Source organism: Eurosta solidaginis, chromosome 1, assembly GCF_040869045.1.
Source record: "Eurosta solidaginis isolate ZX-2024a chromosome 1, ASM4086904v1, whole genome shotgun sequence".
NCBI lineage: Eukaryota > Metazoa > Arthropoda > Insecta > Diptera > Tephritidae > Eurosta > Eurosta solidaginis.
In genome coordinates this window covers 77,894,867-77,915,772 of record NC_090319.1, presented here as the reverse complement: position 1 = coordinate 77,915,772, position 20,906 = coordinate 77,894,867, and the positions used below count along the sequence as shown (strand labels likewise).

Sequence of the window (20,906 nt, the reverse complement as noted above, 5' to 3'; positions counted from 1 at the left end):
ATTTTTGAAATGCATAAACTTGAATCTAGGACCTAGAGCAGTTGAAATCGCAAGAATTGCAGAACGTTCCAAATCAGCAAATCTATTTAGTAAATTCTTTTTAATTGCTTCTTTGAAATTCAAAATTATTGTATTCTTCGCATTAATATTTTCAAAGACTTCATTGACGCAATTTACTAATGGAATGACTTTGCTCGCCGTAACGAAGCTGTCTCCAGAAACTTCTTTTGTTAATTTTTCAAATGGACAAAGTAATTCTACAATTTCTTTGAGGCAGTCTACTTCGTGACTTGAGATCATTGCGGGAGCTAGGGATCTAGTCAAAAGTAGTGCTCCTACAATGGGCGCCAATTTAATGAACCGCTGTAACATTTTAAAGCACGAGTTCCAACGTATGCGAACATCGAGTATAAATTTTTTGATTTGTCCTTTTTAACTCCATCTTCTTTTGTCGTTTTCTTATTTCGTCGCTTGCACTAACACTCTTTTTTATGAACTTTACAATTTCTCGAACTTTATTTATCAAATCGGCGCAGTCCTTTGATGTTTCGAAAACATCGATGTATCGTTTGCATCCCTAACCACCATACACAAAAACCGATACGTTTTTGAAAGTTAGCTACCAATCCATTGTTATGGACATTGTGAATACATATAAGTGAAAAAATTTTCTATACATTCATTGCCATAACTATCTGTCAAGTAATAGCTGACAGGGAGAACGGCGAATGGCCAGAGGATGGAAGAAATGTTTGTTTTTTGCTCGCGGTTAATAAATTCAATTGCCATGAATGGCCCATTTGTGTTTCAAACCAACTTTTCTTTTAAATGTGTCTACAGAAAATCATATTAAATTTTAATATTCATTTCTGAAATCGAATTCATAGAAAAGTGTGAGCAGACAATTAAGCAAACATTTTAAAATATGTAAATAATGTAATGTACCAGTCGTCTTCAAAAATGTTTGGAAAACACTATTGAAGAAATGATTTAAGTAATCGAACAGCGATTTAACAGATGATCCAGATGATATTTCTATCCGTTATAGCGATTTCACTTAGACCTTGTTTACATATAAAATTTTTAAGTTAAACGGTTTTATTGAAAACAATACTTACATACATGAAGTAATAATAATACTAAAAGCTAGAAAATAATTAGGTAGGTCCTAGGTACAACTCATCGCACTCTTCACCAATCTAGGGCGTTGATCAGACAATTAAATAAAAGCGTTGGGCGCGTGAAATTTGTAAGAATGTGAGGTATAGCATAACCTGCTTAAGGTCCAGTTGGTCACCATCCGTCTAGCATGGGTACCTGGACACAGAGGAGTAGATGGTAACGAGCGAGCGGACGAGCTTTTGCCAGGTTGGCAGCGGCCGGAAAGCCAATAGGACCCGAGCCTATGGTGCCAATAGGGTCACATACAATAAGGGAGGAATTTAGACAAAAGGAGGCGTGCCTAAGATAACAACACTGGCGCGAAAGTCCAGGACTTCGGCAGGCAAAGGCACTAATAGGAGGGTACAAATCAAAGCGATATAAGGCTATGATTAATCTCCCAAAAAGTATCCTTAGGATTTTAACAGGTATACTCACAGGTCACTATAGCCTAAAGAGCCACATGCATAAATTGGGCATATCGGCTAGTAGCCTCTGTCGATTCTGTGATACCGAAGATGAGTCTGCAGAACACATCCTGAAGGAATGTGATGCAGTCGCGAGACAAAGGCTTAGGATCCTAGGATCATCCAAATTAGAAAATAGTCACATACACTCCCTGAAGCCGAGAACCATTCTGGATTTTCTCAGAGAACTCGGCTTGGATGAAGTGTTGTAAAGAGAATGAGGGCACAATAGACCAATAGGTCGCAGTGCTTAGCCTCACAACATCTATCTATCTGGTCTTACTTATGACTATCAATAGAAATTTTCAGCAAAACCGTTTAACTTAAATTTTTTTTAAAATTATTTTTTATATGCATCATTCATTGAAATCATAGGAAGCACACTGAATACGAAGTTGGCTTATTTTGTTTAAATAATGTCACTGCTTTGTCTGATCGATAAAGGATTTGTGCTTAAACTACAACATCAGACTCATTTAACACATGGTCCCATGCCTGAGCTTCGAAAGAGAACTTCGAGCCATAATAAGAATGTACGGTTGGTGTAGGAGTGGGAAAATATGAGAATATACGGTACACGTATAAGGCAATGGTCCAAAAACACGGAAGAAGTTGTATCACATCATAATGCAATGCATCATACATTACATAATACAAAATAATATATGGTCGGGCTGGTACCTTATTAGTGCTTGTTACCGGAACGTATCGGATATATATCCGGCAAAAGACCATGTTGTTGTTGTTGTTCTAGCGATAAGGCATCGACGATGGTGCACTGCTTGCATAGCTCCAAAATCGATGATCAGCAAATGAAAACTTTAGGCCCACTTGCAGAACGGCACGTTATTTTATTAGCTCAAAGTTAATTTAACAATTCTGTCAAAAATGTATGAGTTTAACCCCTCATGTCAGGTCAGGTTAGGTTAGGTGGTAGCTGCCCTGATAAGGATAGCTCACTTGGACAACACGAAGGTCCGTTGTGATACCACATACACCAAAAATAACGGTGACTTAGATCTTGGGTAGCAACGATAAAGCTCCGAATGATACCGATCTGAACTTTAGATAAATCCTCGGGAGATCCAAGTGAATCGCGATCGAAGTACTTTCGCCTAGTTCTGGCAAAGCTGGGCAATCAAGCATAAAGTGATTTGATGATTCCACCTCATCATCCTCCATACAGCTGCAGCAGGATGAAGTTTCCAGTATATTGAGATGTACCGCATGGATACCCATGAGACAGTGCCCTGTCAAAACCTCAATGACCATTGATAGGTTAGCCTTAGTGAACTCAATTATTTCAGCAGACCTGCCATCCACTTTCGCCAAGAAAGATCTTGCTACCCTGCAAGACGTGGTGTCCGCCCAACGTTTGCTGAGCTGACTCGAGGCCCAGCTATGGAGGAGCAATCCACAGGTGGCCAGCGGAATCCCGAAATCCCTACAGCCATATTCATCCGGTTCAGTTGTACCGATGCGGGTTAAGAGATCCGCTCGGCAGTTACCCGGGATATCACTATGGCCCGGAACCCAGATATTCTTAATTGTAAAATAATTCGATGCAATCGCAAGCGAGGTCAGGCACTCCCAGACCACCCTCGATCGCACTGTAGTTGAGCTCAAGGCCGTGATAGCCGCTTGGCTATCAGAGTAGATGGTAAATTCCCTAACTGCAATAGCACTGGATAACATTTCATCCACCGCATCCTTAATCGCAAATCCAAACTTCCGCTTGGAATACACTGCAGTGATCAGATAACTTAAACTCGCGGCTTACATTTACTCTTGACAAAAGACCCCGCCACCAACCTTTCCGTCCAACTTCGACCCATCCGTGAACAAGTTAACCGGTCCCCTGCCCCACATAATTCCTCTTCCCCACTCCTCTGTCTGTGGAATTACTGGGGTGAAGGTTGTATACAATAGTCCGCTCTGTCCGGGATAAAGTCGAAACTGGTAAGAAGGCTAGTGTCCGAAGTCAGAAAGCCCATATCACGAAGCCTGACCAACGACTTTGCCGTGGCCGCCTTTCCCGCAATATCTACTGGATATATGTTCAGCATTCATGTCAGGTTAACTCTGAGTTAAAAATTTAACTTGTCGTTCTGCAAGTGGGTCTAAGAATGTTTATTAAGATTCAAAAAATTTGCAGAAAATCTTGATATTTCCGTGAAGATCTCTATAGGCCATACATGCTGGACATTTGTAGTGATGCCTCGTATTTTAAAGAAATTCAAAATCTGATAAACTGTTTGATAACAAGAATAGTGACTTTTTGAATAATGCTTGTGTCGTGGCTTAATGACGAGTTTAATTACTGGTATGGTAATTGACAGCAAACGGCGCATTGGTCACATTAGATTCAGTTATGCCCTTAAAGGGATATGGGTGGGTGAACTAAATATAAAAATATATAATAGCCAAATTTGGACCGTCCAAATTTTGCCGTGTCTGACGAAAGTATATACATTTGTATCTAAACTCAGGTCGCAGTCCATCACCTCACAACAAATCGATATAACTAAACTCTTTACTTACTAGTCTATTTCATTAATTTCCAGCTGTACCGCATGGTATGCCAATGCCAGGACCCATAAATCCCGGAGGTCCAGTCATGGGTCCACCTCCCCCGCCACATCTACAAAATCCACAAGGCAACGGTCCGAATGGCAACATTTTAGCTGCTGCTGGCCATCATCAAACGAATACCCCTCCAGATTCATTGCAACAAGTCCAAAATTCAGGTGGCAGTGGTGGTGGGGGTGGTGGTGGCGGCAGCAACAATGTAGGCGTGAACGTAACTGGCGGGCCAGGGGGAACTGCTTCAAATCAAGCAACATATTACGGACCACCAACAACATCACAGATGCCCAATGTAGCAGAGGCCAAATTTAATGCTGCATTAAATAATGTCGGTCCAGGAGGTGGTGTGCAGCAACCTCATTCACCACATTTACAACAGAATGGTTATGTAACCAGTGCGGGTACGCAACCAAATTATGGACAACAAGTAGGTAGTGGTGCTGGTGGTGGTGGTACACAGGCAGGTTCTCGAGCTAATACTGGCGGACAAGTGGTATCTGGAAGTACAGTGGGTGCAGGTGGCACATGGACTGGATCCAGCACGCTCACTTATACACAATCAATGCAGCCTCCAGATCCACGTTCACACGGGACAGGATACTGTAAGTAAATTTGTTTCTTGTCGTTTTGAAAATAGCTGCAACAGATTTGTTTTTTTAATATTTACAGGGAATGCACCACTCAGTGGCGATATGGCTGGCAATCAACAGCAACAACAGCAACCGCGTATGTTATCTCGTCAACCAGCACCAGAATACTGGTGTTCCATAGCTTACTTTGAATTAGACACACAAGTGGGCGAAACATTCAAAGTGCCATCGGCTAAGCCAAATGTTATCATAGATGGTTATGTAGACCCGTCGGGTGGGAATCGGTTTTGTTTAGGCGCTCTTAGTAATGTTCATCGTACAGAGCAATCAGAACGCGCCAGGTAAAATTTCTGTGAGTGGTTATATATTAACAGTATTTCAATAATTTTAATTACAGATTACATATTGGCAAAGGTGTGCAATTGGATTTACGAGGTGAAGGTGATGTTTGGCTACGCTGTCTTAGTGACAATTCGGTATTTGTACAAAGTTACTATCTTGATCGAGAGGCTGGTCGTACCCCTGGCGATGCTGTACATAAAATATATCCAGTTGCCTGCATTAAGGTGCGTTTACAATTCATAATTGGATATTGTATGCTATGATTAATGTCGATTATTGACGTATGTGGCTATGCGGTATCCAGAAAATGCTCTTGTTAGGAATGCGTTAGGGTTTGCAAAACTTATAGTTATACAGATATGAAAGTTTGCGCTGCCCAAGGTACCCGGTTCTATGTACCGGAGCGACTCGGGATTTTACCCGACCAAGGGCTGTAATTTCAGTGTAACCCCATTTAATTTGCACTGCTACAACAACAACAATATATGAAAGTTTGCCTTTAGGGATGTTCAGTTGTTGTTGTTGTAGCAGTGGATGTTCAGTCGTTTGTCTTTGTGACACAATCACACTGTCGTACGGCTGGACGGATTTGGCTGAAGTTCTGTTCACAATAAACTAAAATAATCGATAGACTCCCAGCGGGTTAGGGGGTTCAGAATATACCCGCGGTAGGTATGCCTGTCGTAAGAGGCGACTAAAATACCAGATTCAAGGGGCTGTGTAGCGCAACCCTGCAGGTTGCCAGCGCAACATATAGCTTCTCCAAACCCAATTGTCAACCTCACCTATCAGCGGCGAATCCTGTTTCACTAACATACGAAGCTCTGGTGACCCTAAGCTCCTTATGGAACTTGGGGTTGGGGAGGGAGGGGATGGCCTGAAGGTTTAATGTGGCCACATAAATCGTTCCCGAGATGGTCGGGCCAGCACCTTAATGGTGCTGTGGTACCGGAGCGTACCGGATCCGTATCCGGCAAAGGACCATCACATCGATAACACTCCCCAAAGCCTTCGGGGAGCAACCTTATCGCTACAACAACAACAACAACATAGACTATATTTTTTTTTTTGCAAATTGGGTAAGAGCTCAACAACCAGTGCAGAATCCTTGCCGGACGACGACGATGACGACAATCAAGAGATCGAAGTAACTGTGGAAATGTTAAATGAAACAAATAAGAATAAATTAATTGTTGAGAATTTTCAAATATTAGAGCAACGTATCACCAATTTGGAGGAACGTATTTCAACTGTACTACAAACGGTACCAAAATTGCGTCATTTGCAAGCTAAGAAATTTAAAATTAATACAGAAGTGATACGCGAGGAATTACGTAATGTAGTGCAAAGAATGGTTATAGATGATGCCAATAAATGTGCAGACAATGGTGATGGTGGTGAGGTCAAAGTTGTTGGCGATACTTCCAAAACAATGAGCATTTCTGGAACTGATACAGTTATAACAGATAAAAAAGTTAATCCCTATGATGATTTATTCTACGCACAACGCCAAAATGCTATGAATATTTTGAATTATAAAAAATCGAAAGCTACAATGGAACTTAATCAACGACCAAAAATTTGTACGCATATTAAGCCGATTGTACGTGAAATTTGTGAGATCAAATTTAAACCCAAACAAAAGGCAACATTCATTCATGAATAATTAATAAATTATACTTAGTTCGTATGCAAATATGTAGGTGCGAGTACATATGTATATGTATGTATGTATTAATTTAAAACATTGTCACGATTAAACGTTTAAAATAAATATTTAGTTCTTTACTTATTTATTGCCAAAAAATTTTATGTTGAAAAAAAAATTTAAAAAATGCAAATCGCAAAATTATGTAATAAAATGTATGTGTGTATAAATGTAAAATAATCTGTGTGGCTCAGTTACACCAGTTGATGAAATTTGACACTCACATAGCCAATGGTCTGGAAAAGTTATACTGGATATATTTTTTTCTTACTTTGCATTAGGTCTTCTTGGAAGGGGGGACATATCTCTGGTGGTTTGACTTATAACCGGCCACCTAGCAATCGGCAAGCATGCACAACGACTGGGTGCTCCTTATAATGATTACTGCAGAAGCTGCAAAGACGAAAGACGAAGTGGAGATATAAACAGTCAAGCATTTGCTGTGCGACTGTCCTGCGCTTTGGCGCAAAAAAAGAAGTCTCTGGGATCTCCCTTCTTTGACGATCTGGCTACGTTGGAAGTTAAAAAATTCCTGACATTTGCTGAATCGACCTGTTGGTTTGAGTAGGGCAGAGGTACACGTGGTATCACAATGGGACCTCTTGGGCCTAAGTGCACTGGTGCTCGCACCAGTGGCCACTCTAACCTAACCTGTTTCATGTTTGCCCGCAAATTTCAGTACAAAATTGGGACTTTTATGAACTTTTTGGAAAAGGTGGCTTATGACTAAAAAAAATACAGCTGCTTTGCAGCTGTTTCTCGCAATTTCCTTTTTGAGTCATAAGCCACCTTTTCATAGACCGGGTCACATATATTAAATATTTGATTTAAATTTTTTACATTGATAAAAACACATTTTAACTCATGCAATTTTCTTAACGTTTTGAAGGTCTTTGATTTGCGACAGTGCCATCAGCAAATGCATTCGTTAGCGACAAACGCACAAGCGGCAGCTGCCGCACAAGCTGCTGCCGTAGCGGGACTACCAAGTTCACAAATGGGTGGTGCGCCAAGAAGTGAGTACGACATAGCGAATGTTTACTTAAACGTTTATTAACAAAATATGACAACAAAAATATAACTTACAGATATTACAGCAGCAGCTGGCATTGGAGTTGATGATTTGCGTCGTTTGTGTATTTTACGTTTAAGTTTTGTCAAAGGCTGGGGACCTGATTATCCAAGACAATCGATCAAGGAGACACCTTGTTGGATAGAGGTGCATCTGCATCGGGCGCTGCAACTATTAGACGAAGTATTGCATGCGATGCCAATTGATGGTCCTCGCGCAATGGCTTAGTAAAAGCAAGAATAAGTGTGCTACTATCTGTCAAAAAGCATAAAATACAGTGTGCGTCAAAATAAAGGCGAATAATAAACAAATTCGATAGGGCATTTATGAAAGTAGGATAGCTCTAGAACATTGTATCAGCCGCTGTTTGGTCCCTAAGATAATGTAAAATTTGGGTAAAACGTAGTACTTACACGAATATGCGATCGTGTGAATTATATAATTGCTACATAAAATCTTTGAAAACTTGTACACGATTTTTTTATATTTGGTTTTTGTTTTTTCCGCGCATATACAACTGCACTTACACTTTGAATGGACTGCTAAGTGAACTACCCTTCAAAAAACGCGAGTACTCCATAAATAGTGTAAGGAATACTCCTTTCGGAGTATAGGAGTGTTCCAAAACTAATCTGTATTCATACAAAAAATGTGCTCCAATTAACATTGCGGTCATTGGGGGTTTGACAGGGCACTGTCCCATGGGTATCCATGTGGTACGTCTCAATATATTGGACACTCCATCCTGCTGCAGCTGTATGGAGGATGATGAGGTGGAATCACCAAATCACTTTATGCTTGATTGCCCAGCTTTTGCCAGAACTAGGCGAAAGTATTTCGGTCGCGACTCACTTGGATCTCCCGAGGAGCTATCCAAGGTTGAGATCGGGATCATTCGGAACTTTATCGTTGCTACCCAACGATTCTCTAAGTTGTAATATCTACGTCACCATTATTTTAGTTTATTATATGTGGTATAACAACGGACCGTCATGTTGTCCAAGTGAGCTTCCCCTATCAGGGAAGCTACCACCCAACCTAACCTAACATTGCGATATCCTAGGAGAGGAGTAGGTGATCCCACTCTCGCTTTGTTTGTGAGTATTCCATAGAGTACATACGTGAGAGTACTTTCCAAAGTACTTTCGCTGTAGTACTCCATGGAGCACCCACAGAGGATTATATGCCAAAGTACTAAAGAGGAATTGTGTCGGAAAGAATTATTGGAGTGAATTTAATTTAAAATGAAAGTAAATGATGAGGGGCAATACAACTTTTATATTTTATACTACGAATATTCTTATGTTATTAAGCATTTGTGTGAATAAAGAAACTAATATTTCTCTATACTATAGTATGTATACATAAAACCAGTGTGCGCTTGCATTTTATCAGAGTTGCCATAGTAAAATTTTATTATCAGTTATTTGCAGTGTTGCCAGGTGATGCAAAAAAAAAGAAGCTAGATTGGCAAAAAAAAGGTTAGAAAAGGCTAAATTTAGAAAAAAAGAAGCTAAAAAAAGGCCAGAAATTTTTTGGTTAATTCATTAAATTTTTTTTATATTTTAGTTTACACATTTGTAAATAAAAACTTATAAACATAACTTAAGCATAACTTCCTGTTTCAAAACATATCAGGCACATTTTCTTTGACTAGCACATGGAATTACTTTAAATGATTGCATATGTGTATATACATAAAAAAAAATATTACAAACTAATTATTTATATAAAATATTCCCCGTCTGAAGAATCAGAAGAGCTTAAGTCTGGGTATAAAGTTTGGCTATTTACCATAGATATGAGATCATCGGTAATTTCAAAGTCATTACAACATTTAGATAATCGCAGCGCATTAAGCATTTTAATTTTTAGTTTGTTCCTTAATTTAGTTTTCAGAATTTTCATGCCACTAAAAACTCTTTCAACCTCCGCGCTACTGAGTGGTAATACTAAAAAACTAAATATGAATTCGACAAGTTCTAAAAAAGGAGGTTCGTTTAATGCATTTTTATGTAAATTCCATGGTGGAGTGTACATTTTTCCATTGTATAGTTATAAGTTTTCGCCACTGCAGCTCTATTAATGCTATTTGACTTGAAGAATAACTATACTTCTCTTTTCAAAGTAAGAAAATACATCTGGCTTTGAAATTTTCAACGAATTTTCAGCAGAAAAAGAATTAATCTTTTGTAGAGAACTCATATTATTAGGTATTAGGTGTTCACAGGAACTATTGAAATTATTTTATTTTAGAAATTTTTAAAAATACATTCGGAGTAAAAAAGGCTAGAAAAAAGTCACGAAGCTAAACACAAAATTTCGAGGCTAAAGGCAAAAAAAAAGGCTAAATCTAGCCACGAAAAGGCTAACCTGGCAATACTGGTTATTTGTATGCAATATTTTACTTTTGGGAACTCTGTTCCATCGTCATCGTGTCGTGATCACGGTCGTTAAAAAACGAGCAATGATCGGCTGATGGTGGTCCGCAAACGCATTGCAAAGGAGTATTGTCAGAGTACTCCAACATAAAGAAAATGGAACACGTAATCCAACAATTTTTGTAGGGTACTCTTAAAGGCCAAATTAAACTTCGTTAACCCTAACGCCATAGTCGTAACCATACCCATATCCATAACCATCTCCAATGTGTTCGATTAATGGTGCCTTAACCTAAAAATCATGAAAATTTCATAAAAGTGAAGAAAACGCAAAAAATTACAAACATATTCCACAAAAAATAAGTCTCTTAGTCATAACGTATCCAAAACCATGAATAAAATCTACGAAAAGGTATTAAATTCACCAACTCAAATATTTTTAGGTTATTGATATGGCGAGAAAGCAAAAACCAATTGGTTGGCTATGGTATGGTTATGGCGTTAGCGTTATGGTATGGCACCATTAATCGATTACATTGATTTCCATAAGGTAGGTTCGATCAGCTGTTTTGTCTGGTTATGGCTTTATGGTTATAAGTCACCATTAATTCGCCCTTAAAGCCCCGTCACATAAGCAGTTTTTCATATACATGCGATTAACTCAATCTTATGCATTATTAGTAGACATGCACGTATTTTTATGGAGAACGGTAGATTGAATGACACTGGCACCATCTGACATGAAAAAGTAGCCAACTTGCAAACTTTATTGCCAGCAAGGCATAAGAAGATTTTGACATTTGATTTAGCAAAGGGTGCTTTCACACTTTGTAAGTGTTTTTCACAGTTAAAAACTGCAATTGCAACTGCAAATGAATATTACACAAAATATGTTAGCAAGTATATTTATTGTATAGTGGGATTGCTTATAACAGTGTTTCGCTAAATTTTGTATGTGAATGGGCAAGGCGAAATTAACTTAAGTTGCCAAGTCCTTCATATTTACAAACGCAACATATTCCGTGATTGTGGCGATATTACTCGCATGCATAAGATTGCGTTGAACGCATCTATATAAAAAAAATCCACTGTGTCTCGGCCATTAGTGCTGCTAAATTTGCCCACTATTGTTGTATAAACGATAAATTTTGCGAACTCATATACTCAATTGCAATTGAAATGTGAGTACGTATGACAATAGCACCATCAACAAAAGGTGTTTGTTTACGATTCACCACTACCCATGTGGTGGGAATGGTAAATTCGTTATTTACCACTCACACTTCTATGAACTAGTGCCGATGACCGGTCATATATATCAAATATGATGAAAAAATTAATAAAAAGTGTTTAAAAATATAAATCATAAATGATTATTCAAGAATAATCACATCTAGGGTACACTTTTCTGCCGACGTTACATTGATTTTTGAATACAAAATACTTTTAAATTTGAACGTTTTCAATCATCTGGGGAATGATACTTCAATATTTTTTGATCAAAACTTTCAAAAAATGCTGGCTGGAAACGGTTTTTTGCTCGAAAAAGGACTCATCTATTATTCTGTGATTTTGCAGCCACAATACAAAGGCAACAACAATTTTCTACCACATTTTATTACCGTGATAAAAAAAAAGCTGCTTAGAGCTGTAAATATTTCGATTTTAGTTGTAGTCGATATTTTGAACATTTCTGTTTTTCATAATAAAAAAACTAAAAGACAATCACTTAAAATGGACGGTATAATTATTCAAAAAAATTGTTCAGCGGTATCAGAAACATATCGTTAGCTTAATTCACAAAGGCCCTAACAAAAAAGTAAAATCTTTACAGGGGAAGGAAAAAACATTTTATTTTCGCATTGACTACAAGCAGATATTTAAAGGGACAATTAATGGTGACTTATAACCATAATCAGATAAAACAGCTGATCGAATCTACCTTACGGAAACCATATCATAGCCAACAAATTGGTTTTTGGTTTCTCGCCATATCCATAACCTAAAAATATTTGAGTTGGTGAATTTAATAACTTTTTGTAGATTTTATTGATTGTTTTGGATACGTTATGACTAAGAGACTTATTTTTTATGGAATATGTTTGTAATTTTTGCGTTTTCTTAAATTTTATGATGATTTTCACGATTTTTATGTTAAGGCACCATAAATCGATCACATTGGAGATGGTTATGGATATGGGTATGGTTACGACTATGGCGTTAGGGTTAAAGGGCCAATTAATGGTGACTTATAACATTAACCAGGTAAAACAGCTGATCGAACCTACCTTATGGAAATCAATGTAATCGATTAATGGTGCCATACCATAACGCTAACGCCATAACCATACCATAGCCAACCAATTGGTTTTTGGTTTTCGCCATATCCATAACCTAAAAATATTTGAGTTGGTGAATTTAATAACTTTTTGTAGATTTTATTCATTGTTTTGGATACGTTATGACTAAGAGACTTATTTTTTATGGAATATGTTTGTAATTTTTTGTGTTTTCTTCATTTTTATGAAATTTTCACGATTTTTAGGTTAAAGCACCATTAATCGATCACATTGGAGATGGTTATGGATATGGGTATGGTTACGACTATGGCGTTAGGGTTAAGGAAGTTTAATTAGCCCTTAATTTTCAAAGTGCTATAACTCCGTAGTTATTGGTTCTAAAACTTTAAAATTTTTACTTGGGGTACATTTCAATATATCAAATCAAAATCTGTAGAAGATGCAGCTGTTGTTTAGGACCTTTGTGAATAAACTAAAAATATTAAATGAACCTCAAAAGGTTACCTAGGTTACCTACCCCCGGCACCACCATAGTTTAGAGCATATATCTTACAAATATTAGCAATAGATAGCGCTCTGCCTTTAAAAATGTTATTATAAGTTTAATTGAAATAATAAATTTCTACGACCAAACTGTGAACGATTCAATGTTATAGGACTCTTCTACGTTCTTAATTGTCACATCGTATTTAGTTTTTTGTTAGTGGCATGGTGTTATTCAAAGCAGAAGAAAAATACAAAAGCAAAACAAAAATACCAATACGTATACAAAGATCAGGAAATGCTATTCAAGTTCATCTCGTTTCATCACACTAAGGCAAGATCTATACATACATGCATATAAACATATAATATGAAGCGACAAACTTCAGCCATCAACTTCCTGTTTTTGTTTATTATTATTTTACAAATATTTTTCTTCATTGGCCTTAAAAACAAGTTATATTTAAGTCAATAGTGTGGAACGCAAGAATGTCTAGAAAATTCTATAAACTTTTAAAGTTTATTTTTGCTTCGAAGATTAGATTGGTGACGTTTTTACCTAAATAGTTTACGCATCATGAATATTAAATTTAAATCTATTTTACTTTACTTTTATACTTTTTTGTTTGCTTTATTCTAAATTAAATGCAATAATTATTAAAAATATGCAATCAAATAAAAACTGTGAAAACCCTTAAATTAGCATTTAAAATAGATAAATAGTTTATTAAAGTCTGGCAGATTACAACTTTTAACTGTGAAATTATTTCTTGAGAAATTTTAAACTGCGTTTTTGTACAAAATTTTTTTTTTAAATTTCATTTACAAATCTACACGTTAATCACCGTAGTGAATATTGACGGCTTTATTTTTATATATAGTTTGCGCCATAGCGACCATAAATTTGTGTGTTTAATATTAATTTTAGGCATGTGTGATTAATCGAAAAACAAATAAAATAAAAGATGTTTAAAATTTTTCACTTCAAACCAAAATCTACTAATAATTAGAAACAAGTAAAGAGTTCTAAAGGAGGATTGACATAAACGTGTACGAAGCAAACATCGATGCTTCGATTTCCATAAAAGTTCTGCATGGTTTATCTAAACAATGGGTTTGTGAGTTGTAAGGAATTTAATTAAAGCCTTATTTCAACTTTTTCGTTCACCTAGTAGCATTTGTAATTATGTACAAGCGAGTGGCAGCACTTTTCAATAACCATATGTGACCCGGCCTATGAAAAGGTGGCTTATGACTCAAAAAAAAAAAAACAGCTGTTAGCAGCTGTTTCTCGCAATTTCTTTTTTGAGTCATATGCCACCTTTTCATAGGCCGGATCACATATATGTAATACTCCTATATTGCTAGCATGATAAAACTATATCTCGTCGGACATAATCGTTTTTTTTTTTCATTTAAAAAAATTTAAAATCACTAAAACTTTGTGGAAATGCCAAACCAAGGAAAACACAAAACAAAAACAAGTAAAGGTGTCTAAGTTCGGGTGTAACCGAACATTATATACTCAGCGTGAGCTTCAATCGTACATTTCATTTCAGATAAATTACTTTTCTACATAACACGTGGCACCGCCCGTTTAAAAAAATTTCTCCCCATTTCCTCTTACAATAAAACTTGATAAGTGAAATATCATTGATTCAAAACTATTTTTTGCTAAGTTATAGCTTATTATTCTAGTCTACGACCCTTTTAAATATCTTTTATATAAAAGTGGGCCTAGTCCGTAACAGATCCCGTCCATTTTTCTGCTATAAGGAAAATATGTGTACCCAATTTTGTTACGATATGTTAATTTTCCTGCGAGTTATGGCTCCCGAAACATAGAAAATTGCTTAGTCATAAAAAGGGCGGTGACACACCCATTTTCAAAAATTTTAGTGTTTTCCAATTTCATGTTATAATTCAATTTAGAAAGTAAAATTATATTCATACAAAGCTCTTTTTCGCTAGGATATAGCTTATTATTTTCGTCCACGACCCTTTTAAAAATCTTTTATATAAAAGTGGGCGTGGTCTTTAACCGATCTTGTCCATTTTTTCTAGAAATATTTCCTGCTATGGGGAAAATTTGTGTACCCAATTTTATTACGATCCGTTAATTTTTCTTCAAGTTGTGGCTTCTGAAACACAGAAAATTGCTTAGTTATAAAAGGGGCAGTGCCACGCCCATTTTTCAAAATTTGAAGTTTTTCCTATTTATTGTTATAAATGCACTTGGGAAATGAAATACCATTAATATGAAGCTCTTTTTTCCAAAGATATAGCTTATTTTATTCGTCCACGACCCTTTTAAAAATTTTTATATAAAAGTTGGCGTGGTCCTTAACCGATTTCGTTAATTTTTCTTCAAAGCATTCCTTACAGTAAAGGCAACCTCTCTGCCGAATTTTGTTACGATAGGTTTAACAATTTTTGATTTATGATTAATAATATTTCCAAAATTGATTTTATCAAAGTGGGCGGTGCCACGCCCATTTAAAAAAATTCAAATTTTTATCAAGAGTCTCAATATCACTCCACACCTCAAATTTCAACATTCTAGGTGTATTATTTACTAAATAATCAAGTTTTTTGTGTTTTCCAAAATGTTATATATATAAAAAGTGGGCGTGGTTATCAACTGATTTCGCTCATTTTCAATACCAATCTATTCTAGGCCCAGATAAGTTCCTGTACCAAATTTGGTGGAGATATCTCAATATTTACTCAAATTATCGTGTTAACGGACAGACGGACGGACGGACATGGCTCAATCAAAATTAAAATTATAGAGAAACACTGAAAGTAATTACGAAACCAACGTTGCCATATCTCTGAAACAAAAGGCAGTTGTAGATCATGTATGTATTCGTAAAAACCGTCTGCATTTTTGCGATTAATTAGGCGGTTTTAAATTTAATCCTTTGTGCTATGTGCAAAGTAGTCCAAAAATGCATTTTAAAACGTTTTTCACATGACCGAAAAATCGGTGTACAAAGCTCTTCTCATGCCAGCCGATTGTCACACGTTGGAAAAGTGCGGAGGTCCACTTTATTTTTGAAGCTAAAGATAATTTTGCGATGACTTGAAAAAGGTTCCCAAAAATTGTAAACAATTTATATTATTAGCCATGTTTTGAAATTTCCACGAAAAGATTTTTCCCGAAAGTTTTGCACGCCTATTTAAGTTTTTCTCACCAAAATCGGAAAGTTCGGAAAATTTTACTTGGGAACACCTATTTTGAGGTAAACCATTCTTCAATAGACCTCAATATCTAGTAATAGATCCAACAAAGATATACATGGCGTATACATAACTTTTTTGTATGATCACTTTATATTTACAAAATCGAACCTCGCTGGAATAATCGACAAAAATCAAAAATTCGATTAATAATCGTACAAAAATCTAAACTCGAATATTCGAATATTTTGAAGAGCTCTAGAAGCAACCCAGCAGAACTGCTTGATGCAGCATAGCCTCCAAAAAAGATAGGGCGACATCCCCGTAACCCCTACAAAATCCGATTATATGTTACACTGCCGCATGATACCGAAGCATAGAGTCGATGAATTATTTCAAAGAATCACGCTCGATGAACCCCGTTAATAAAACCGTTTCTGCTTAGAACAAGAAATCCCATTTCGACGCGTCATTTTGCCTCTACTTTGAGTTTGTTGTTTGTCCCCCTTAGGGGAGGCTTGTACGCTGCTTGCTGGTATGGGCATGTTATGACACTGCCTGGTTTGTCGAGTCCCTATGCCACAGGATTAAAAAAAGGTGAGGACTCTAATGCCGTTAAATAGGTACATTTTTGGACCGGTTATGATAGTGAAGTGGCGTCAAGCCACAAGAAATGGAAGGGATTACTTGCCACCTTCACCAGAGAAGTTAATGAAACCATTATACGTCCTCAAAATAATACAATAAAACCAAACCGATTTATTCGATCATTGTGAATTCATATAAGTGAAAAATCTTTCTATTCCTCTATTGCCTTACCTACCTGTCAAGTAATAGCTGACAGGGAGAACGCGTGTCGCGAATGAAGGAAAGGTTTGTTTCTTGCTCGCAGTTGTTTTAATTGAAGTACCATTAATTGGCCATTTGTGTTTGAAATCAGCTTTTCTTTTAAATGTGTTCCCAGAAAATATATATAATATTCATTTCTAAAATCTAGTTAATGGATTAAATTTGAGCAGCCAGTTAAGCAAACATTTTAAAATATGTAAATAATGCAATATACAAGTCGTCTACAAAAATGTTTGAAAAACACTATTGAGCAAATGATTTAAGTAATCGAACAGCGATTGAACAGGTGATCGAGGCTGTTTACTATTGTGAACGTTTTTATCAAACATTCGCCACTTGTATGAATTCACAATTCGATTGATTTAAAAAACAAAATATTTTATTTGACATTTGAAAAATATGTAGGTTTGGCATTTCTACAAAGTTTGGGAGAGTGATTTAATTTTTTTTTTTTTATAATGAAAAAAAAACTATTATGGCCGGCAAGAAAAGAGAATGGTTTAACCTTCTAATAGTTTAAAATTTAGGATCATTCGATAATTGAATACAAAAACAAAAATACATATCGCTTCTTTACTTCAATAGTGTCATAACTCAAAAAACACAATTTTCTAGGAGAGCCATTCAAAGATTTTAACTGCCATATATTGCCCATATAAAGGCATATATTCATTTTTATAGCACGTGGTAAATTTTTAACTGATCACAAAGATTTTTTTATACAACATAGATCATGATATTGGGTACGTTTATATGTTATTCACCCCTATTCTGCATTTCGATTACGTTCCCGTTCTACGCTCAGCTTTAATCGAAGTTGGGTATTCTGCATTACGACGGAGATGTAACGAGAAGAGGAAGAGCAAATGATTTTTCGAAATCAGCTGTTTGTACGGAATGTGTGAACATTGGAACAAAATAATAAATTAAAGAAAATGTGTAAAAAACACTGAAAAACACGCCATTTTGTACAAAAAAAGCAATATAATTTATTTCCGCAGTGTTATATTGCTTTGAGTGAAGTGCTTTCATAATTGTATGTGTGTTTTTGTCATTCTTTTGGCCAATTCCCTGCCGTGGCCACCAAGTTTTGTTACAACGGATTCCTGCACGAATATAGTTGACATTTTCTAAATTTTATGGATGATAATTTCATTGCACTGGCCTAACATACTTTGTGAATATTTATTTATTCTTTCCGCAAGGATTGTTTACATTTTCGCTTCACCTTCCTCTACTTTGGCAGCTTGCTTTGGCATATAACTGGACCCAACGAACAAACACAAATTATAGCTGTCTATTATACTGTAATCAATAGCCGCGGCATTATTTATGGCAGGCGAGAATGGAAAGGCAAATATTGCGAGATTTGTGTAATCCATTGGAGATGAGTGACGAATTGTAAGAAATTGAACTTAAAAGTGTTAAAGTTTAATGACTTATTTTCTTATTTAGGTTCAAAAAAACTTTCGACTTAATAAGGATGCTTTCAAGTATGTCAGATACTTTTGCGGGGCAAATACGTCCAAGGACTTCGACATCGGCATGTTGTTTTTGACCTGGAAACATAAAAAACAATCATCATCAAGCCTTTTACGTTTTTTAACAAGTTTTACTTACATTTTTGTTAAAATTCTTTTATAAATTAATAAAAAAAAAAAAAATATTGCTCCGCCAACAAATTGGCAACTTAGAAAAACGGAACTACGATCGAAATGCAGAATACACAAAATCGAACGATTCGAAGTTGGATCGAAAGAGATTGGAACACACAATACCAAAATTGCCAAATCGAAAAAAATTCCAATCCAAGTCGAAATGCAGAATAGGGCATGTAGTAATTTATGTACGAATGACTAAGGCCCAGTTTTTCAGTAGTTGGTTAAGCTAAGCTTAAACTAAGTTTGCTTAAACTCTAGTCAAATTAAAACGCTAGTTAAACTAATGAGCAGTTTTTCGGTCACAGTTTAATGCCGCCCTTGGGGTTGGCATTTTTGTGCGGCAACATTGGCCTTTTATTATCTATGTAGATACGGCAACAGCTGGATTTTGTTTACCCTACCAACATGGGAAAAAAGTTCTCCAGCGAAATATATATCTAGTTCCGGAAGTGATATCCAACATCATTATTTAATTATTCTTAAACCAGATAGTTCTCGAGTTGATATTCAAATTCATTCTCCAATCACTATCTAACATTTCAGAAATATCGTAAAATGAAGTTTCCGAGTTGATCTCCAACGTCATTAATATTTTCCAATTATTATCCTAATTTCGAGAGATTTTGAGAAATGTACAGTTCTCAAATGAATATTCAACACATTTCTACAGTTGCTATCCTACATTGTATATCGAGTTGAGGTGGAGTTGAAACAAATCTCCAAGGTGGTACCACCAAAACCAACAGCTGTTTATTGTGAGAAATAAACACCTGTTTGATAGCAGTAATGAAGCGTAATTAATCAGAAATAAATTATATAGGTGGCCGCCGTGGTTTGATGGTAGCGTACTCCGTCTACACCGAAGATCGTGGGTTCACGACGCGGGCAAAGCAACATCAAAATTCTAGAAACAAGGTTTTTCATTTAGTAGAGAATTTTTCTAAGCGGGCTCGCCCCTCGGAAGTGGTTGGCAAGCACTTCGAGTGTATTTCTGCCATCAAAAGTCCTCAGTGAAAACTCATCCGCCTTGCAGATGTTGTTCGGAGTCGGAATAAAACAAGTAGGTCCCTTCCCGCCATTTTGTAGCAAAAATTAAAAGGAGCACGACGCAAATTGGAAGAGAAGCTCATTCATTTTAGTATCGAGAAAACACTGTAATATGGAATCTTACATTTGAGTGCAGTTAGAGAACCACAAGTTGGGAATTAAATTTTAGTAATAGAATTTTTTGCTGAGTACGCTATGATTCTCGAGTTGAGCCACTGTTTCGAAACATCTCTTGAGATTTTAGAAGTATGCCTAGTTATCAACATGAGCTCTAATGGTACTCAAGCCCAAATGCTTGTTGGGTATATTCGACGCCTTTCGAACGAACGCAAATCACCTATAGGTTAACTAGAGATTAACTCTGCCAGATCGGCCGCTTAAGCTCAGCTTAAATTTCAGTTAAAGTGGACTCAAAAACTGCAGAATAATAAGCGTAGTTTAACCGACATACTGAGTTGAACTTGTACTGAAAAACCGGGCCTAAGTCTATTCAAATTTTTATTTTTTTATATGGCTGGATATGGGTATTGGTTTTAGGAAAACGTCAATAAAAGCTGAACGTGGCCAGATAGGCTAATGTCTTTCGGACGATTTGCAACCAAGATTAAATAGACAAAAGAGGCGTGAGTACCAAGTACTCGCGAAGTCCGATATTAACATATAGTTGTTCGTCAAGGAAATAATGTTTTTAAGTTAACTAGAGCTCTCCCTGGGGTTGAAGTTAGACCACAACAAAGGGAACTATCACGAATAACTTCATGTTTTTTGAAAAATCTCTAGTGTCTGCCGTGGTGTAATGGTAGCGTGCTCAGCCTACCACACCGAAGATACTGGGTTCATGCCCCAGGCAAAGCAACATCAAAATTTAGTTTTTTCAATTAAAAGAACATTTTTCTAAGCGGGGTCGCCCCTCGGCAGTGTTTGGAAAGCACTGCCTTGCAGATGCCTTTCGGAATCGGCATAAAATAAGTAGGTCCCGTCCCGCCAATTCTTAGAAAAAACAAGTAAAGGTGTCTAAGTTCGGGTGTAACCGAACATTATATACTCAGCGTGAGCTATTGTACATTTCATTTCAG

The 20,906-nt window shown here is 36.5% G+C and overlaps 3 protein-coding genes across 4 annotated transcripts in view; 2 read left to right on the top strand and 1 right to left on the bottom strand.

Moving 5' to 3' along the window:
* The window catches only part of Med (Smad/Smad4 homolog Medea), an 85,648-nt gene extending 71,563 nt beyond the window's left edge, over window positions 1–14,085 (top strand). For both annotated transcript variants that reach the window (XM_067758512.1, XM_067758511.1), the window contains 5 exons: window positions 4,193–4,816; window positions 4,884–5,145; window positions 5,202–5,370; window positions 7,744–7,870; window positions 7,943–14,085. In XM_067758512.1, coding sequence (XP_067614613.1) covers window positions 4,193–4,816; window positions 4,884–5,145; window positions 5,202–5,370; window positions 7,744–7,870; window positions 7,943–8,154 — 1,394 coding nt within the window. In that variant the 3' untranslated portion in view covers window positions 8,155–14,085. The remainder of the gene's footprint in view (window positions 1–4,192; window positions 4,817–4,883; window positions 5,146–5,201; window positions 5,371–7,743; window positions 7,871–7,942) is intronic.
* LOC137235618 (uncharacterized) overlaps window positions 1–20,906 on the bottom strand; it is a 200,563-nt gene that overhangs the window by 140,541 nt on the left and 39,116 nt on the right. The window lies entirely within an intron of this gene.
* Window positions 5,379–7,034, top strand: LOC137235602 (uncharacterized). The gene has a single exon (XM_067758515.1). It carries the CDS (start codon window positions 6,081–6,083, stop codon window positions 6,810–6,812), a length of 732 nt encoding a protein of 243 aa, XP_067614616.1. The 5' UTR covers window positions 5,379–6,080; the 3' UTR covers window positions 6,813–7,034.